This window comes from Varanus komodoensis, unplaced genomic scaffold, assembly GCF_004798865.1.
Source record: "Varanus komodoensis strain SLA01 unplaced genomic scaffold, ASM479886v1 scaffold21, whole genome shotgun sequence".
NCBI classification, from domain to species: domain Eukaryota; kingdom Metazoa; phylum Chordata; class Lepidosauria; order Squamata; family Varanidae; genus Varanus; species Varanus komodoensis.
Genome location: NW_025335589.1, coordinates 4,575,155 through 4,593,624, shown reverse-complemented (window position 1 = coordinate 4,593,624; position 18,470 = coordinate 4,575,155). Strand labels below are relative to the sequence as shown.

Here is an 18,470-nt window from a genome sequence, read left to right as displayed (position 1 = left end):
TCTAAGCAGGTCAGACTAGAGTTAGCTCTAAGCAGGTCAGACTAGAGAAAGGTAAAAGTAGACAGTGGGACTAATTGGGGGAAGAGCAGGGATGAAGCTGCAGAAGGGCTGTGCAGTAGGCAGCACCTGAGAGAATTTAAAAACCATTGATTCATGTAGTGTGTCGTCAGATTTAATGCTAGTTTTAAACACAACAGAGATCTAGAACTTTATTCATCCTTCTGCTTGACGATAAAGAAAATAATACTCGACTGTATGTTTCCTTCTTTACACAATAGTAATATCGTCTTTAAGAATCCCCTGGGAAATTCTCAACTAAGTGCTTTTCTTCTGTTCATGATTCAGGTTTTATTTTTCTTTAATATTCTCATTGCCTGTTGGAGCTCTTTCTGTAAGGGAAAAAATCCACATGCAAACAAAGCTTCTGCATCTTTCTAGCAACTGCTTTATTGTGGTGCTCCAGAATTTTGATGGGCTTTAGCAGAGCTTTGCATAAAGCATCGGTATCGGTCTACCGAGATTCTTGGCAGTTGTTAATACAGAGTGGCTGAGTCATTTCCTCAAAATAGCAAAGACAGCGTCAGCTTAGCCAAAGGCACAGGCTGATTACTAATTAGGTTTCTTGGTTCTTAACACATCTGGGAAAATCACATGAAAGAAATTGCATATTAAATTTGCAAACATTGAAATGGCAAAAGAGGTAACTTTATTCTTGACACAACAAACCGACAGCTTTCCAGTTTTCTCATGAAGTAATAACAGTTACAATGAATGACTCAGTTTTCTTTGGTCATATCCGCACCACAAATTTAAACAAGTTTAGCAATAATATTCTCTCCTGAAGGAATGCAAGAAAACTACAGTTCCATCATCTCACCTATGTAGATGCCCCATGGCAGTAAAATTGGTACAGAATCATTGACCAGGTTTGGACAGTATGTCATGGTTTAGTTAACTCACAAGCTGCAGCTTGCTCAGGCACCAAGCTGCATATGAACACTGCATTCAGGGGTTCTCATGCTGTGTAACCTTGATGAGCACATTAAATAATTCTCACACAACCCTTAAACAGACTTTAGGTTATGTGAAGGTTGTTTAACCCTTGAATAACCCATGTTCACTGGGTTCACATAACTGCCGAACAAGGGTTGTATATTCAGAATGGTGGCCACACACACTGCAGTCTCACCCACACTGGGCTGATGTGTTGTGCAAAAATCCCTAGCAAGTTTGCAATCTAGATACGCCCAGTCACTCTCCACCAGAAGATTTCAAGTCTGTCCCCATCTCCTTTACAGGAATTTGGGTTATGCAGTGGTTCTAGGTTTAAAGGGATCATAAACTCAGGGCTGTTGTGCAGTACTTCACCAAGGTGTACTCACACCATTAAGAAGGTAGGAAGAACCCTGCAAGCCTCTGCGTTTGGTCCAGCTCTCTGCTTCTCACAGAAGTCAGCCAGATGCTCTATGAAGCTCAAAAGCAGGACAGGAAGACAAGAACACTCTCCTGCTGCTGTTGCCTAGCAACTGGTACTTCAGAGGCACAAGGCTGGCTGCCTCTCATCCTGGAGATAGCACTGGTGGTGTACAGTCATCCTGACTGGACAAACTCAAGGAGAGACAGGCTGTCAATGGCTACTGGTCAGTCTTATCTCCATTGCTTTGCATATTCATGATGGCTATAGGATGATAAGTAGCAGCTGAGGGCAGCATTCCTCTACTGTCCTGTTACAGTCCAGTTGTTGGCATCCCCCAGCTTCTGGCAGAAAAGCCCATACTCTAACAATGTGGTGTCAAGCATAGGGATGTGAGAGGAAGCTGGTTTGGGAGTAGGAACCTCTCAGCTTGGCCTCCTGGACTCCAGCCTTCTTTCTTTCTGCCCTCAGTCCACCTCACACAAAGCTCACAGCCTGCTCTGCAAGTGGAGCTCTGCTTCCATGCACATGACTTCAGGACTTTGCATATGTTGTGTACTTTGCACAAGGAAGCTGCTAGCATTCCTGAATGTTCATGGACTTGATCTTAGACTGACTTGCAAAGCATGGGAAAGAAGCCTGGCAAGCATATGAGATCCAAATTCTGTCTTGATTTTTGTATCCCTAGTCAATAAGTACTTCCTTTTGTCTGTCTCCAATCCCACTGTTCATCATCACTCAATAATTTCCAGCTTCTAGAATGATAGGGGGAGAACAACCTCCCCTCATAGTTGAAAAGAGCATTAGGTCTGCTTGAATGCAATCACCATCCCATTCAAAAGTGTTAACACATTTTGTTAGTTGTTCAATATGCTAATCTGTGTATCATTGCTAGTTTCTATTGCACGTACCTATTACGTTTGTCATTGAACAACAACCGCCTACCATTCTCTTGTTCACAGGGACACTGGTACCATCCCATCACCTGGCACAGCTTAATTTGAATGTCTGTAAACCCACATCCTCATCAGCTTAAGACTTGGAATATGAAGACATCCTAACTACAATGTTCAGCCAGCATCCCCTCCCTGCTGCCAACCCACTTTTGTAACATCCTACCCGATGAAAGAGGCGTGGAGATCTGGAAAGCTTACACAATGTTTTGATTCTTGAGTTGGCCTAATAAAGGTATTGCTGTATATGGATTTATAAAGATACTCTGTGTGACTCTGAAAGAGGCTCTGAAACATGCATTTTAACCTTGTCATATGTTAGTGTTTCTTCACAGCTGGAAAATTTCCAGCTGTGAGTAACACTGAAGCAACCATCCAGATAGCAAAACCAGACCAATAGTTATTTGTGTTTGTCATATGGTAGAAAAGCAGCTTTCCCTTCCTTGTGAACTTACCAGTCCATTGCTTTCCTCATTTTTCAGCAGAAACTAAAACTACATACTGATACAGAAACAAAGGAGTTTCTGCTTTTTAAGCTCTGCAGAATTTTTCTGGGAATGATCTTGAAACTAAGCTGGGCAACAATGTTCTTTCTCAAGAAAAGTTTGTGTAGTTTGGTCCTTTTCTTTTTTTAAAAATGTCATAAAATAAGAACATAACAAAAAGCTAAAGAAGTAACTGAGGTCTGTTGTAGAGTAGGACTAACAAGTAATTTTACTCACCACATTACGTGTCATTTTGCAGAGAAATATAAGAACAAGTAAGAAAGATGACCTAATATCCCTCTATTGGATGCAAGGGACCTCAGCACGCTCAGCCCAATAAAGCATGACAAGGATGAGAGATTAAAAGGCTATGTTTTAATCAGTAAGTTTGATTATGGCAAAAATGTAATCTACCAGAAACACATGGGGGAGCTCCCTTTTATACTCTGGATGACCAGGTAGCAAAGACAATTGCTTAATGGGTTGAAATTCCCAGTGGAACTCCTGATTAGCACATTTCAGTCCATGTGGTCTCCACATGCACATGAAAGGCTGGGTCACCTTAGAACTGTGATTTAAGTTTTTTAGGTTGGTGATTCTCTGTTGTGTAGCTGTTGGGGGTTCTCTAATATGGTGTTGGTGCTTGGGATATGACTAGCTGGCCCATGCCTAACTCCAGCCAGCCAAGTATGTCCTACACCTCCCTCCCAGAAGGAAGGAGGATGAACAATTGATTCCTGAGGATGCAGTAGAAGAGTATTTTGCTAAAACAAAAAGAAAAAGAAAACCAAACCTCCTACAGCTTGGCTGACATGTGAGGATCAGAAGGTAAAGCTTTCCCCATCATGGAAATAGATATGATCACCTGAGAATTGCTGCAGATCAAACTGCTGCTACCGCCCAGCATGGCCCAGTTCAAGAGTTGGCAGTCCAAAGTACAACACTCTTATTATCCAAGTCATAACTGATGTGTTGAAGGCGGAGGTATCAGCAGGAACAATACGTAAACATCTCTTGCATTATGCAGAAGCCAGAAACAGTGGCGGGGTCTGGGGCGGGGGGGAGAAGAGGACTTTTTCCATAAGATAGCTAATTTTCAATAAATAGCGCTGCTCGCTGTTTCCAGGGAAGGATCATGCTATAAGATCTTCTTCATCCCATCCTCACTTAGAAACCACAGACCAGTTGTAGTTCCAACCTGTATCAGAACTGCAGCCACCATCAGTACTAGCCAGCATGGCTATTAACTACAGTCCAACACACCTGGAGGGCACTAGTCAGGTTGGACAACCCAAGTCATCCGGCTCGTATCAGTCCAGCTCCTACAGCTTCCAACTTGGTTCTGCTTGCCTACTGCACAACGTGCTGTCCCAGTGGGCCAGTTTACACCATCACTGGAGCCCAGCGTAGTTTACATTGAAGCCATGGAAGTGGCAGGGCATGGTGGTGGTCCTTTTGACTATTCAACCCCTGGGGTTGCCATGGCTCATTGCATCATCCAAACCTGAGCTCCAGGGGTTGTTTGAGAGAGACAACAGTTATTGGAGGGTTGCTTAATCCTCAGTCTCTGCCACCTAGGTTCAGATGGCACAACAAACTATGACAACCCACCACTGGAGAGTAAATATTTGAAATGGCCACTGGCACATGTTGCAACTCGCTGGCCTGGTCTGGATGATCACTGGGACAAAAGCCATGGTGGCTGCTTTTCTCCGCTCTCTATATGCCAGCCCTGTGCCATGTCATTTCCCTAACCACCCTCACAGGTAATTATGTGGCTTTCCATATCATCTGTACCTGGTAAGGTGTTTAGATGGGTTGGCTCCAAAGCTACCCTTTGCTTGGCTTCAATGGCATGAGAAACCATGTGCCGAGAGGAAAATTATGGAACTCACATGAGGCACAATCAACACACGGGGTGGGGAAAAGAAGCCACTGTGGCTTCTTTCTCTTCATGGTCATTGAAATCAGTCCCTCTGTCTCAAATAAGTGATTGTGGGCTGTAGTGACTGTTTGATCCTGGACACTGTACCTTCCTCCTGATTTAACCCGGATATGCAAGAGCATTCTTACTCCCTCTACCTAATTTAAATTCTGGAGGATTTGCATAGGTCATAACCCATGGCTTTTCAGTCTGTTTATTTAAGCTAATACATTGTCAAGCATTAGATCACAGTATCTCAGCTACTTTAAGTAATTGAGACATTTGGATTGGATCCTAAAAGCTAGACTATGTATTAACTGAATTCAAATAAATAAAAAAATAAATCCAAGGGCTACGAATTGGTCAAGTATATTGACTGCACCCTGTAAAAATGTTTTTTTATACGTAAGTTAAATATTAATTACATGCTCACTTATTATTTGTCTGTCTGATAAGATTAGATGTGTGATCATCTCCCCACCTTAAACTATTTTGATCATTGCCAGTATATCATTTCATTCAGTCCAGTGGCCAGGGCTCTTGCTGAAACAATCCTGTAGTCTTGATTTAGTAATGAGACAGATCTATACTGTTCAATCTTCAGAGGATGTTTGCATTCTTCATGTATCATTTTTTAATTCATTACAGAAATAAAGATGTTTTTCACTGTCTGATTACATTATACCATAACATTTAAACTGAGCTGTCCTTTTATATGTTATATAATTCTCAGTACAAGCTATCAAACCCTGGCAGGCCTTCATGCAAAAGTTCTGCTATTAAGGGGTTAGTCCTATACATATTTATATGGAAGTCCTACAGCTTCCATCTGGGAAAAATGCTAGGCATCTTCAGAGTTATTTCTGCCTAAACATGCATAGGACCCTCAAGATCACCCTCAATAATCAATTATTATTTTTCATCTATGGTAAAAATGTTAAAAATCACCTAATGTAACTAATGTATTAGGAGGTTCAGTTGAGCTAATGCTTTGTACAAGTAAGTGTTGTACAATCCTTTAATCATTAAAGTTTAATGTGTTTGGTTCACAAAAGAAACCGGACCAGAACCAACTTTTCATTGCATAATTCTGTACCACAGTGCTCCTGGACACACCCCTTTGGCACCCACCAAGAACCCTACCCCTTTCAATTATTCTTATTATTTTACTTATATGATTATTTTTATCTTGGGTAGCTGGAAAGCCGCAAAGCTCCAACTACCCCGATTTCCTGATTTTTCTTGCCCAGAATGCTTCTGGGTCTCATGTAGGCTCAGAGTGTTCTTGTTTGGAAGCCCTAGTTCTGTCACTTGCCAGAGAATATAGACGGAAAGTTGGTTAGGGCGAGCTTGAGGTCCTGGGGGGAGCAGCAGGAAATGACTTGGAGGGCAGAGAAACTGCGGCTGGGAGGTTAGGAGAGACATTGGCGGGGTGCCTGTGCACATCGCACGATGGATGAATAGAACACATGATTGTAACTCTGTGAACAGATGTGTGCATACAAACTGACAGGGAGGCATCCCAGGGCGGAGGGAGGCACAACCATACCTTAGATTAATTGAGCCCCAAGCTGGAAGCAGTTTAACAGCCAAGATAATAACACCTATTTTCCAGAGAGAGAAAACTCCTAAAATATTCAAAATGGAAGTTGCCAACATTATTTAAACAAATAAGTGATACCAAGCAAGCAAAACAAAAACCCAAAGGTACCCTAAAGATACACCCATAGTCAAAGAACAGACCCCAGAGGTTTCTTTTATATGAGTAACAAAAGCCATTCTGCAAATGAGTAAATTTCTGGCCAGTTTTGCACATTTCATTATTCGATAGTTATTACAGACATTCAATCTTGAAGAAGTCTTGTGGCACCTTAAACACGACTGGAAACTCAAAATGCCAATGAGATGCCAGGCTTAAAAAAGGATATAGGGTCTTTCTATGTCCAAATATTGAAACAACTGAAAAAGAAGGCAGCAGGTGATGTGACCTATTCACAACAGCCTCCGCAGCAGGGAACACTATATTTCTGGCTGTGCTAATTTACTTCCCTTCCCCAAAAATCGACAGCTCTAATTAAGGCCAAGTTGAATGGGATGTGCTGATTACTTCGAGTTCAGCAAGCTCTTGCTCGCGCCCCTCTTTGAAGGCTTTCAGCTGAAGAACGGGGACTCAGAGGTCATTAGCAGGGACTGAACGGCTCCTCTCCCATCCCACCGTCTCCCCGAAAGGAGCTCAGGCGACTGGCGGCAGTCCGCAGGGGGGCTCCTGAGCGGGCTCCACGGAGGGCGATGGGGGAGGAGCCTGCGCAGCGTCGAAACGCAGCAAGGGCAAAGGCGTGACCTGCTCTCGGGATTGCAGGAAGTAGAAAACCAACAATAGAAGGTTGCTCAGGATCTTCGGCCGCTGGCCACGCCCATTTCGAACCTGGCGGCCGTCACGGCGGCGTAGGTCACGTGCTTATGTAGCAACATTCTGTGTCTCGCCTTCTGCCACCCTCCGCTGAGCCGGAGTGGACATGGCAGCCGGTGCCCACCTTCAGCGCTTACGTGCCTGGAGGGTGATTAGATGCGTTAGTGTTGTGCACGTTCCGAGTGCGCTCGATTTCTGAGAAATCAATACCTCCTGAAGAGGCCCCTGCTCAGACCGTGTGGGGTGGCCGGCGAGGGGGGAGGAAGATTTTGCAGCGATTTCGAATATATGTGTAATGTTCCCTGGCAGCATTAGCTAAGTATGTATGTGTGCATGTGGGCGAGCTCCGATGCCTAATGCGTGTCCGGCCTTGGTATGCGGGCTTGGACGGAAGCGCTTCAAAGATGATTGTTTATTTCTGCACGCCTCTAGGCAGTCCCACGCCCAAACCCTTAACTTCTGTTTGCCGAGCACGGTCCTCGTAGGGAGTAGCGCCGATTCGCAGCGGTATATCATCATCTCCCGCACGCTCTCTGTGGTCACTGCGCAGTCTTCGCTCCGTGGCGTATCCATGCAGGGGGGAGCCGAGCGGTTCTGCAGGCGGGGAGAGCAGCTCCGATTAACCTCGCATTTACGGTTGGGGGCGTCGGTTTGCAATCTGATCCTTCCAGGAGCTTGATTGCAGTAAGCCGGCTGGGAGACAGCGCTGCTGTTGCAGCCTGCTGGTGGTGTCGGTGGTGATGAAGTTGGGCGGGCCCAGCCGCCGCGGGTGCTGCTGATGCTCTCTGAGGTCACCGTTCCACTCGTCCCCGCGTCCCTCGCCAATCGTGCCTCTCGTTCTAGACTTGCAAAGGGGCTGCCCAGGGCTGGAGGGTCCCGGCGGGCATGCCGCCGCTGTCCTCGCTGCATCTTTTTAGCTGTAGCCGAGGCGTCGCTAGCTCCTACCTCCTGGGCTGGGCAGGACGCTTAAGGCGCATCGGGGCTTTGGAGCATCCGCCCGGGGACTCTGCATGATTTAAAAGAAAAATCCGAATCGATTGCCGTCGGACTGCCTTTGTCTTGGCCGGGAATATGTGGGTCAACCCGGAGGAAGTGCTGCTGGCAAACGCCCTGTGGATCACGGAGAGGGCCAATCCTTACTTCATCCTGCAGAGAAGAAAAGGGCACGGAGGAGATGGAGGCAGCGGAGGGATCGCTGGTAAGAAAATGAAGAGGAGACGCTCCTCTTTGCGGAAACGGCAGGATCTCTGTTTTGCCGCCGCGGTGTGTGTGCGTGCGTGTGTGTTTACATGTGTACTCAACATCCAGTATCTTGGTGCAGGGGCTGCATTTTGCAACAGGTATTTTCATTTCGCAGTGGAATACCTTGCAGATTTATGATTTGTGCGCTTGGTGAACTGAAGAGTAAATTCGGAGTGCTGGTCTTCCTCCATGCAGTGTTTTGTAATTCATCACCAGCAGCTTGCTTAGGCTGTAGATTCATATCAGTTCTCTCATACCTGCATACCAGTGATAACGTTTTTGAGATAGGACCCTTATCTATTTCCTTGTGTGGAAGGAGCATCCCAAGAAATGGGAGTTCTGTGAAAATGCCCAGAAATCACTGGGATGGTAATTCCAGTGACAGGGAGGAATCATACACAGAGAACTCGAAGCTGCATCCTTGCATGCTTTCTTGGAAGTAAGCCCTTATGAGTGGTATTCTCAAGTGACTGCTTCCCAGTTACTTTAATCCTTTTCTGATTTATCCTGAAATTGTCTGTGAAGGTTCGTCTTTCATCATTACTGCAGATATGCTGTATCAGGAATGAATTGTAGTAACTTGCCTCTGGTCCCAGAGTGAGTTTGGATCTTATCAGGAATACATATCTCTCATGTACAATTATTTATTTACTGGAGCCCACTTCTTTTATTTCACACAAGACACAATCGATCCTGAGCCAGCTGGCTCATAAGAGCTAGAAATGGTGTAAGGCACATCTGACTCTACAGCCTGCAGAACAGCAAGACTTAAGTGATGTAGTGGGGACCTTTCACACTATTCACTGTTTTGGTGGATCAGATGCACGTCTACACCTGACCTGGTTTAGAGGCAGCTGTCTAGTCCAGCAGTCCCCAACCAGGTGCCCCCAGAATTATGGGAGCTACAGGAACATACAAAGCTGCCTTTACTGTATCAGGCCATTGATTTGCCTATCACAGAGTTGTTAATACTGACTGGCAGTAGCTCTTCAGGATTTCATGTGTTTAAGTTTGCCTGCCTTACTTCAATATGCTGGGAATCAAAGCAGGAACTAATACTGCTGCGCTGCAGCCCATCTCAACACATCTGTAGGCTTCCAGGTTGGGGAAGGCTGATGTAGTTCAAAGACAAAACAAAACAGGCCTTTTCTTGCCATTCTAGACAACTTTTCCATTGAATAGTTGGAATATTAGGGGGGATGGGAGAATGATTATGGCTTCAATTCCTATTAGCCATGTATGGTTTTTGTAGCTAGCATCAGTCAGAAACAGTGAAGAATTCTTCAGGCAAGAAAATAGGATGTGGCTCCTTTTACACGTGCATCGCTGTGTTTTTATGGGCATGCACAGTACAGTTCAGGGTTGGCTTTACAAAACTAGCAGCTAGGGTCTGGTATTGACTATAAAATGAGAAGCCTTAATTGGCCATAAAGGTATGTAAACGGAAGAATGCGGGTAGGATGATCTTAAAGGAATGTTAATGCTCCTTCTGATATGGGATTGTTTGTTCCAGCTTTTTCAGAAATGACAGTACATGTGTCTTTTTCTGCACAAAAGTTCTTTTTAGGATAATTTGATTCAAATGTTCTGGAAAGCTGCTGCAGTAGGACTTTTCCATTAGCCACCATTACTGCATATAATACTTCCTTCATAGAGACTGATTGTTTCCCCCCACTGTTGATTACAGTGATTTACCAGCATGGAGAGCCCAGAAATGAATCATAAATACATTTCAGCTTTCTGCTTTTCTCAGCCTTCATGATCTCATTTGATAAAGTTGAATTATAGCAATGGATTTTGCATTCTGTTTTGATTTTTAATTCCTTTGCTTGGTTCTAATACAGTGCTGTTGTCAAGCAGCATCTTAAAACTCTTGGTCATTTTATGTATGTCTTATTCAAAAAGCTACTTAAGGCTATTCCAGTGATTGCTTGCAGAAGAAGCCCTCACTCCAATGGAGAGTTAGTTCTCTTGGCTACCTAGATAATTTACAGTGGAAAATGATTCAGATATAAGCTTCTGAAGTCAAAAGCTAGCCCTTTGGCCTTCAAGCCCTGCTGGGTTCCTATAATATGTACAGGTTTTCATGGATGTGCTGAAAGCAATGTATTTTCCTGTATGCAAAGAGTTCAGTCCATCTCTTAATCTTGTGGCATGACATAAAGGCTTAAAAAACTGAGTTTATGTGCTTGCGACAAACAATATGGTGACAACATTGTCACAGATTGTACAATCAGTTATAGAAAGTGTATACCAAGCATGCACATGGCTGAAGTGGGATCCATTTAGAGCAGGTGTTTAATGGATACAGCCCTTAGTACCTAGAGTGCAGTTCTGTACCTTTATGCTCAGAAATAAGCTCCATTGAATTCACTGAGACTTGTGTACACTTTTCTGGGAATACAATTGTCTTCTTGGCTGCCTCTCAGTGGGCAAAATATGTCAATTTATATGTAAAAATGTAAGGAATAACAAATCTAAAAGAAGATCTTAGTAGCCAGAGTGAGAAAGCAAGATTATTTTGTCCTGGGGACCTCTGCAGTATTTCAAATAAAATAGATCTAGAAAGGGGATTGGGTACAGCATTTGCAGCTCCACGAAATTTCCCATTTAAATATTTAAAAACATGAAAGTCCCAGGTTCAGTCTCTAACATTTCTTGTTTAAAGGTGATGGTGGTTGGCAGGATAGGAGAAGAGGTTAACCTGATAAAGCAGCCAGCCAATCAGAATACTGGGCTATGTGTACCAGAAGCCCAAGTCAGGATAGGCAGGTTTACATATCTTTGTAAGGAAAAGGTGCTTTTAAGTCACTCTGTGCCCAAATGCCTCCAGGTGCTTGGAAGCTTCAGTTTCCTCTTTCCTGCCACTAGGGTTGATTTTTGATATTCAGATCTTCAACATTTCTGCCCACACTGACAGCTATGTTACCAGCTAGATAGTACAGTTATTTATAGCAAGGGGATAGCACCTTTTTCAGTCCAAGGGCTGGCTTCCTTGGAAGCTTTCAGGGCCACATTTCAGTGGTGGATGAGGCCAAAAGCAAAATGAGATAGGCCAGAGACAAATGGGGCAGAGCCCAAATACCAAAAGAACCAGAACGTTTTAGCTTTAAGCTTATTGCCAGTAGCTTAGCCTTGAGCATTCCAACCTTTTAGAATGAGAAAAATGTACAAAAGCTAGGAAACCACCAGATGATCAGTGGTTGGGGGAAAGGGGTGAGGTCGGGATCTGATGCGTGGTCATCTGGGAATCTTAGGAGGGCCAGATTGGGATCCCAGCCCTGAGGTTCTGCACCAACGTCTTCTGGAGAGTCTTCACAGATTCATAAGCAAGTTCTGGGTCAGCTATGGGAAGAATCAGCTTCAAAATAGGCAGTTATGAGATCATTGCAGATTAAGACTAGCACTTGACATGGAACCCTGCTTTCAGATCCTGAATCTCTGCTGTTGTTTCTGTTTTATGTTCCGGCAGCTGCTTTCAAGTGCAGTCAGCAGGATGCCTGCATAAATGTGTGTTTTTAATGGAGACTTCCATTTAGACCCCTAAGGGGAACAAGGGATGCTGCCTGTGTTGACAAGAGCCATTTCTACAAAATGGATTGTTTTGCAAATACAAGTGGTTATGGTAGCAGCTGGATTGCATCAGTGTGGACTGGGTGTTGTTCCTTGCAGCTTGAGTATGTGGGGATAGCTGAAGTCTGTGAAATAGTGGCAGAGAGCTTTCTAGCACCTCTGTGGGGAGCTGCCTCTCTTTGATGTTTGAGAGCATAAAGTCATCAGAGAAACTGAGGGAGAATGGGTTTCTCGCATCATTGGATAGAGAGAGCTTACCTAACTGATGCACATTTAATACAACAAGTAATTGTTAATAGCTAACAAATCTATTTTTAAATAATGTCATTCAGTCAAAACATGAAGACTTAAAAAAGATCTAATGTTCTTCTGAGAATTTTAGACGCGTTTGTGTGTAAGTGTTGGTGCATGTGCTAAGATTTTATATTTATATTGTATTATTTTGTCATATTTATTATTACATTATTTAGTGATTATCGTATTATTTGTACTGTTTAGTGTTTGCTTGCCACTTTGTGAGAGTCTTAAATTCTGAAGAGACATGTTTATCCGTCAGTGGTATCACTTAAGGGAATGGAGCCATTGTTTGGGTCTGCCCCACAGTGGGAGGCACTGTGTAAGATTTTCCTAGTGAGGGGTGAGGTGAATAATCAGTAGCTACAGTTCACAGGAGCTCTGAAGATGGCAGTGCAGGTGGGCCAGATTGGTACTGGAGAACACCCCTTTGGGAGCACCATAACAGTCACCCACTGAAGTCTAGTACCAACCCAGAATACTTGACCTGCATAATTCATTTATAATGCACATTAAATGAGAAATAAATTAATCCTGATCTTTGTGAAAATGTTTTGAATAAATCACATTTTGCAATCTCCTTGCAATTAGCTCTTAATTTGTAGATGCAAATATTCTCTAGTATAACAGGATCTTCATATGCTGGGAGATACAGGGACAGGGGCATTGCTGCTTTTTATTTTCATTGTAAAGCAGAACTACAGTAAGGAAAGAACATTTTGTCAGTGGCTTTACAGCATTCAGGTATAAAGTAAGTCTTACTGTCCTGGATTGCACATAATGCTAACCTGTGGTTTAATTCTGGGTTCCGATGATGTGTGAACATGTGCCAATCATGTACAACCCTGAAAGAGAACCCATGGTTTGTTGTTGGGTTATGAACTCTAGGTTGCTTAAACCATGGGTTGTCATTATATGTGAACTCCAAACCATGAGTTGTACTAAAATATGGTTGGTTTGACCAGGCTACAAGGAAGTGGACAAGAATAGTCAAAAGAATCAGGAAAGGTCATACTGCAAATGCATTTTTGATATGGAGGAGTGGACAAAGGAGGGAGAAGCAAAGAACACAGGGACTGAGAAAGCAAACCACAACTTGTTCGGTTGCCTGCCAGATAAACCCTGCAACATACCATGGGTTAACTATGGTTTAGCATCATGTACAAACCGTACCAACATGACCCTCAGATAAATGTCTAAGTGGCTCTGAACAAGTCACTCCATTTGGACCTCAGCTGCCCTTCTGTAAACACAATGGGCACAATGGTGTCCATCCTTGTGATTGTAGTAAGGATGACAATGCAAAAAAAATGGTGCACAAAATCTAAGTTAAATATAGTACACAGGATCAATTTTCAAGCATTGGATGGTGTGGGCTTTCATATCTTTGTAATATCAGCATTGCATCCTTACAGTTGAGGGGCTGCCCCTTGATAAAAATCAAGTATACTCTCCACTTTTCAGAAGACTTCAGGGGAAAGGTCCTAACGTCTGAATGTCTCTTTCTTTCACAGCATTGCCAGCCCTGTTCTAGGCTTCTCAAACTTACTTTCTGTGTAAATCTTCAGTAGCTTTCATTTTGCAATCTAAGAGCATCCTATAACTTTCTTATTACTTGTTACATTTGTTTTGAAATATAAACCCTGCTATGCTAACCAATCAGGTCTTCAGAAATTTCCTTGTTTAGTAGATGAACTTGTGCAAATGAGATACAATGGACCTTGGAACTGATGTAATTGTAGTGTTTTTCCAGCTCAGTCATGGGTGATTCTTCCTGTTCTTAAAGATACAAATGAGTGAGCTTGTTAACCATGTGAGCTGTCTTATGAAATGAAGCAAAATTTATGAGCCATAAAAAGTTGAAAGGAAATAGTTACTATAACTATTTGTAACTATTGTTATAACTTGCAACCTGGTATAGTGCAGCAAATGACCTAAGACAGGGATGTAACTCTATAGGTGTTTGAGGACTGCAGCTCTCATCATCCCTGAATGTTGATTGTCTTGTCTGGAGCTGATAGGGGCTAGACTAGAGGATCACAGGTTCTGCCCCCTGCAGTGCTGAAATAAATGGTTGCATTTTCAAATGTCGATACAGTCATGAGTCTGATGGGGTGGGTGGGTGTGTGCGTACCTGTGCGTGCCTTGTCTGTTCTCCCTTGTTAATATGGGGTAATAATGTTGGCCTATTGTTTGAAAGGCTGTTGTTTGAAAGTGTTTCAGTAGGAAATCCCCCATATAGTTAATAACAGCTTTGATAAGCTTATGGCTTCCAAAAATCTAGAATAAGGGTATCCCAAAGTCAAAGATCAAACAGGAAATGGTCAGATCATCAGTAGTAGTTCTTTGTGGTGTGGTTGTTAGGGTGTTGGACTAGGGACCTGGGAGAGGTTCCTCAAAAGAGGAATAAATGTGGGATGTAAATGCAGTGCAATGTAGTAATAATAAATAATGCAACCCCTTGAAAGTGGAGCTGCTGTAAAAGTACCTCACATTCTGTTAAACAGAATTTGTCACACTGATATGCATTCTTATTTATGCACCTGTTATGCTTTTGAGTATCTTCTTTCCTCCCATCACTGGCAACAAGCTTCCTTATATTAGGGATGGTTGGCGTAACTGCAGGTCACTTGCAGCCTCCACAGCATTTTTTGGCCTACAGATTTATGTGATAGCCAAACTATATACGAGATGATTCACGGAGAGCTGCTGCTGCAAAACAGCATCTAATTTTCTCTTCACCATAGCCTCTAGCTGAAGTGTCCTTATGTTAAAGCAAATATTCAGTGGTGTAGTTGAGCTGAAAAGGATGCAGTACCAGCATCTATATTAAGCAAGGAAGCTGTCATGTGCCACCTCCCTGCTCCCCGCATCTCTCTGAGCTTAGCTACAATACTCACAGTAGTGGGCTGGTCGGGGGGTTAATTTTCCCAGCAACAATATATTGTTCTCTGTTGCACTGCAAAGTATTTTGGGTTGGGTTGGTCTAGAAAGAACATGCAGAACAAACAAGCAAACAACCCTTGCTCTTGGAGAAGGGAGAAACTGCTTGAACTAATTTGTTGCTGTTGCCTGAAGTTTTGGACCCTTCTTGGGGACTTGAGAATGAGAGATTGATATGATGAGCACCTGCATTTTAAAACTTACCTCTTCCCCAATGATAGCATTCCACGTTTCACAACCTGCTAGAGCAGCAGGCGTTTATGTGAAATGCAAAATGTTGTGATGCTGTAACATGAGATAATCTTCGTTAGACATGATGGGATGTAAGGGGAAATTAGGTGCATAGCATTGCCATTTTTAGTGGCAACCATGAAGTTATCCCCTGCAGGTCTTGAAAAGCCTATGCATTTCAGCTTCCATGTCTTAAAAATAAATAAATAAAGTTAAAAAGTAATGTTCTTGGAAAATTTGACGCCTGACAGGCTCAGGATTTCTGAAGTTTTTTAGATGGTAAGGTCCTTGAGGCAAGCCCTCTCTGTTTTGTGCCTGTGAAACTCTCTGAGACCATGTAGACTGACAGCCATGAGTAAATGTGTAGCAGCTGCTGTTTTGAAGAACTGTTTTATTGCACTGAATATCCAGTGCCCGTTGTCATTTTACCTTGATAGGACATTTGGGGAATATACTGATGTGCTAGGAACTAGCTTCTGAAAATTTTAAAAAATGCTCACAAAAGGATATTTTTGGGCAGGGGAAATGGTTTACTAAACATCACATTTAAAAAACAATCAAAGGAGTTATGCCGATGTAGCTAATTATGTACATATAAACTATGTAGATGACAGGCAACCCTCCAGGCTTGAACATACACCAGAGTAACCCTCGGTGCTAAGTAAAGTTGCCCAGCCTGTTCTGTTTGATTCCAGTAAGATGTTCCAGTGATGTAGGACTTGTGAGGTTCATATTTGGATGATGTTGTGCTTGGAGTTGCTCTTGAGTTAGGGTAAGTTTTAATGAACCAGAAAGTGAAGTTTTCCGTGTCTGCTCAAATATTGTTGCTATTGTAAAGGTTGTTCTTAATCACCTGTTGAAATCCATCCATGGTCATTATGTTCTACCATACAAAAGTGACAGCAAGAGCTATATTCACTTTTTCTTTGATGTATAGTCAGTGAAACTCCTGGGGTGTTTTGTTCCAGTCTTACCCCAATCCAGAGCTAGCAGGAGCCTTCAAAGTACTTAAGAGAGTGCATAAGTAAACACAGTTGACAAGGAGATCCTCAACCATATTTCAAATAAGTGCACAACTGAATATGGTCCTAGGTCACACACAGGATGCAGTGTGCTGACCCTCTCCTTCTGAACTTGGCCTATTAACCCAAGCCTGTCTGAGATCAATGGCTTCTGTTTTTCCCAATACTCTGTTGTTAACCTATCAGCTGAGTAGCATAAGAAAGAAAGATTGACAATTATCCTGCCGCTTTGCTGGTAATCTCCCCTCTCTGTAAATTCCTTTCATCCTTGCTGATTGCAGGAAACAGCTGAAAAGTGGAGAAATGGGCAGGTGGCTTCAGAGGCCCTCTGTGAAATAGTCCATGGAGGAAGAAATCATTCTGTTCGTCTATGGGCAACTCTAGAGGAGCAGGCAATTTCCTTATGATTGCAGCTGGCACAGGAAGGGCTACCATTCCCCCAAGGCTGAAATATTCTTTAGGCATAATACATACAGTGTCTAGGACCTATGGAACTTTCAAGGGCCTGTGTAAAAGTCTGCAATTAGGATTACAAATGTTTCAATGTTATTAAATTGAATGTAATTGTGGTTGTTTAGCAGTATAATATGTCTTAGGTAAATGTAAGTTAAGCATTAACGTGGCTTCTCTTTTTATTAGTAAAATCACAGATCCTCTCTTCAGGTTTCATTTTTGACAAAAGTTGATTCTCATTTGAGAATAGTGCAAGTGAAACTAGTCCTGTGGTTAAGCTAAGTTTCAAATTTGGAAAAGAGTGCTGTCTTTCACAATTTGTTGCAAAAATGGCAAGATATCTTGTAAAAACAGTATGAAAGTCTGGAAAACTTGTCACCAACTTGTCTATTATATATGCAATGACATTTTCTGCCACAAATTTCCTGTCTGCATATATACATGAAAACAGTTGAATTTTGCCTTTGAATGCATGTTTGAAATCTGATAGGTTGGTATCTGTTATTGCCCTTGCTTAGAAACTACTTCATCGCTGCATATAAATGTATGTACAAGAAAACAAAACAAAAAAAACTTTCATTATGTTTTGTGTATATTGCTTCCCTTCTTCCATTTCAATGATACATTTATCCTTTATAGGATGGAAGGACTGTGTGCAAAATTTGCCAGTGACACTGGATATTATTCAAATCAGTATTATCTGTGCAAACCTCATAAAAATAAAACAAACCAGGTTCTCAGTCATTTACCTTATGTAGTCTCCTTGTAGTTGGGTCATGTGAGTTCTTTAGTCAATTTTCATTGACTAAATGCAAGGCAAGTCTTTCAAAGCTTAGCCTTGCCTGATTTTGTTAAAGATGGGTGTAGCCATATGTCCAGTTCCACTTGGCCAGTGTTTCAAAACCTTTGAACACTGATAGCAAGAATAAGAGGACAAACTTCCTGGCAATTTCCCGCACTCCACTGACACCTGAAGACATAGTAAGGACCTCCTTGGGTACTCCAGCTTTGGCTCAGATTTATAGTACTATGTTAGAGCAATTGGCGGCATTAGCAGAGGTCAGGAGAGGAAAGTCTTGGTATGTTGAAATGAAATGATGTGGATATGAGGACTCATCTGTGGATTCTATTGTTTAGGGGTTTTTGTGGACACCAGATGTTGGACACTACAACCTTCCCATGATTGTGCCTCATTAGTCCACAATAACACACTCACCATCCCTGTGTATAGATCTGTGATGGTAGAATTTATGCAATGTAAATATTTATATGTAAATCTGTCTTTGGAGGTTTACATTATCAGAGTGCCTGGGGCCTACAAAGACTTTAATCTGTCTGCTTTCCACTCCCCTCATTCTGTGCTCTTCTTGAAGATTGCCGCTTCCCACTGGCTTGAAAAAAGAATCTTCCAATGGCTCTCAGGGGTGTGTGTGCGCATTTCATGTGACTCTGTGAAAATGGATGTGTGAATGACCTTTTTCTGCTCCTGACACATGGCCACCAGAAGATTAGTCCTGGGAGAATGT

General features: G+C 42.7%; 1 protein-coding gene across 1 annotated transcript in view; it reads left to right on the top strand.

Annotated features, from left to right (window-relative positions):
• The first annotated feature begins 7,994 nt into the window (after positions 1 to 7,994).
• TBC1D9 (TBC1 domain family member 9) overlaps positions 7,995 to 18,470 on the top strand; it is a 60,882-nt gene continuing 50,406 nt past the window's right edge. The window contains exon 1 of the mRNA XM_044430762.1: positions 7,995 to 8,384. Within this exon, the coding sequence (XP_044286697.1) occupies positions 8,258 to 8,384 (127 nt within the window). The 5' untranslated portion in view covers positions 7,995 to 8,257. The remainder of the gene's footprint in view (positions 8,385 to 18,470) is intronic.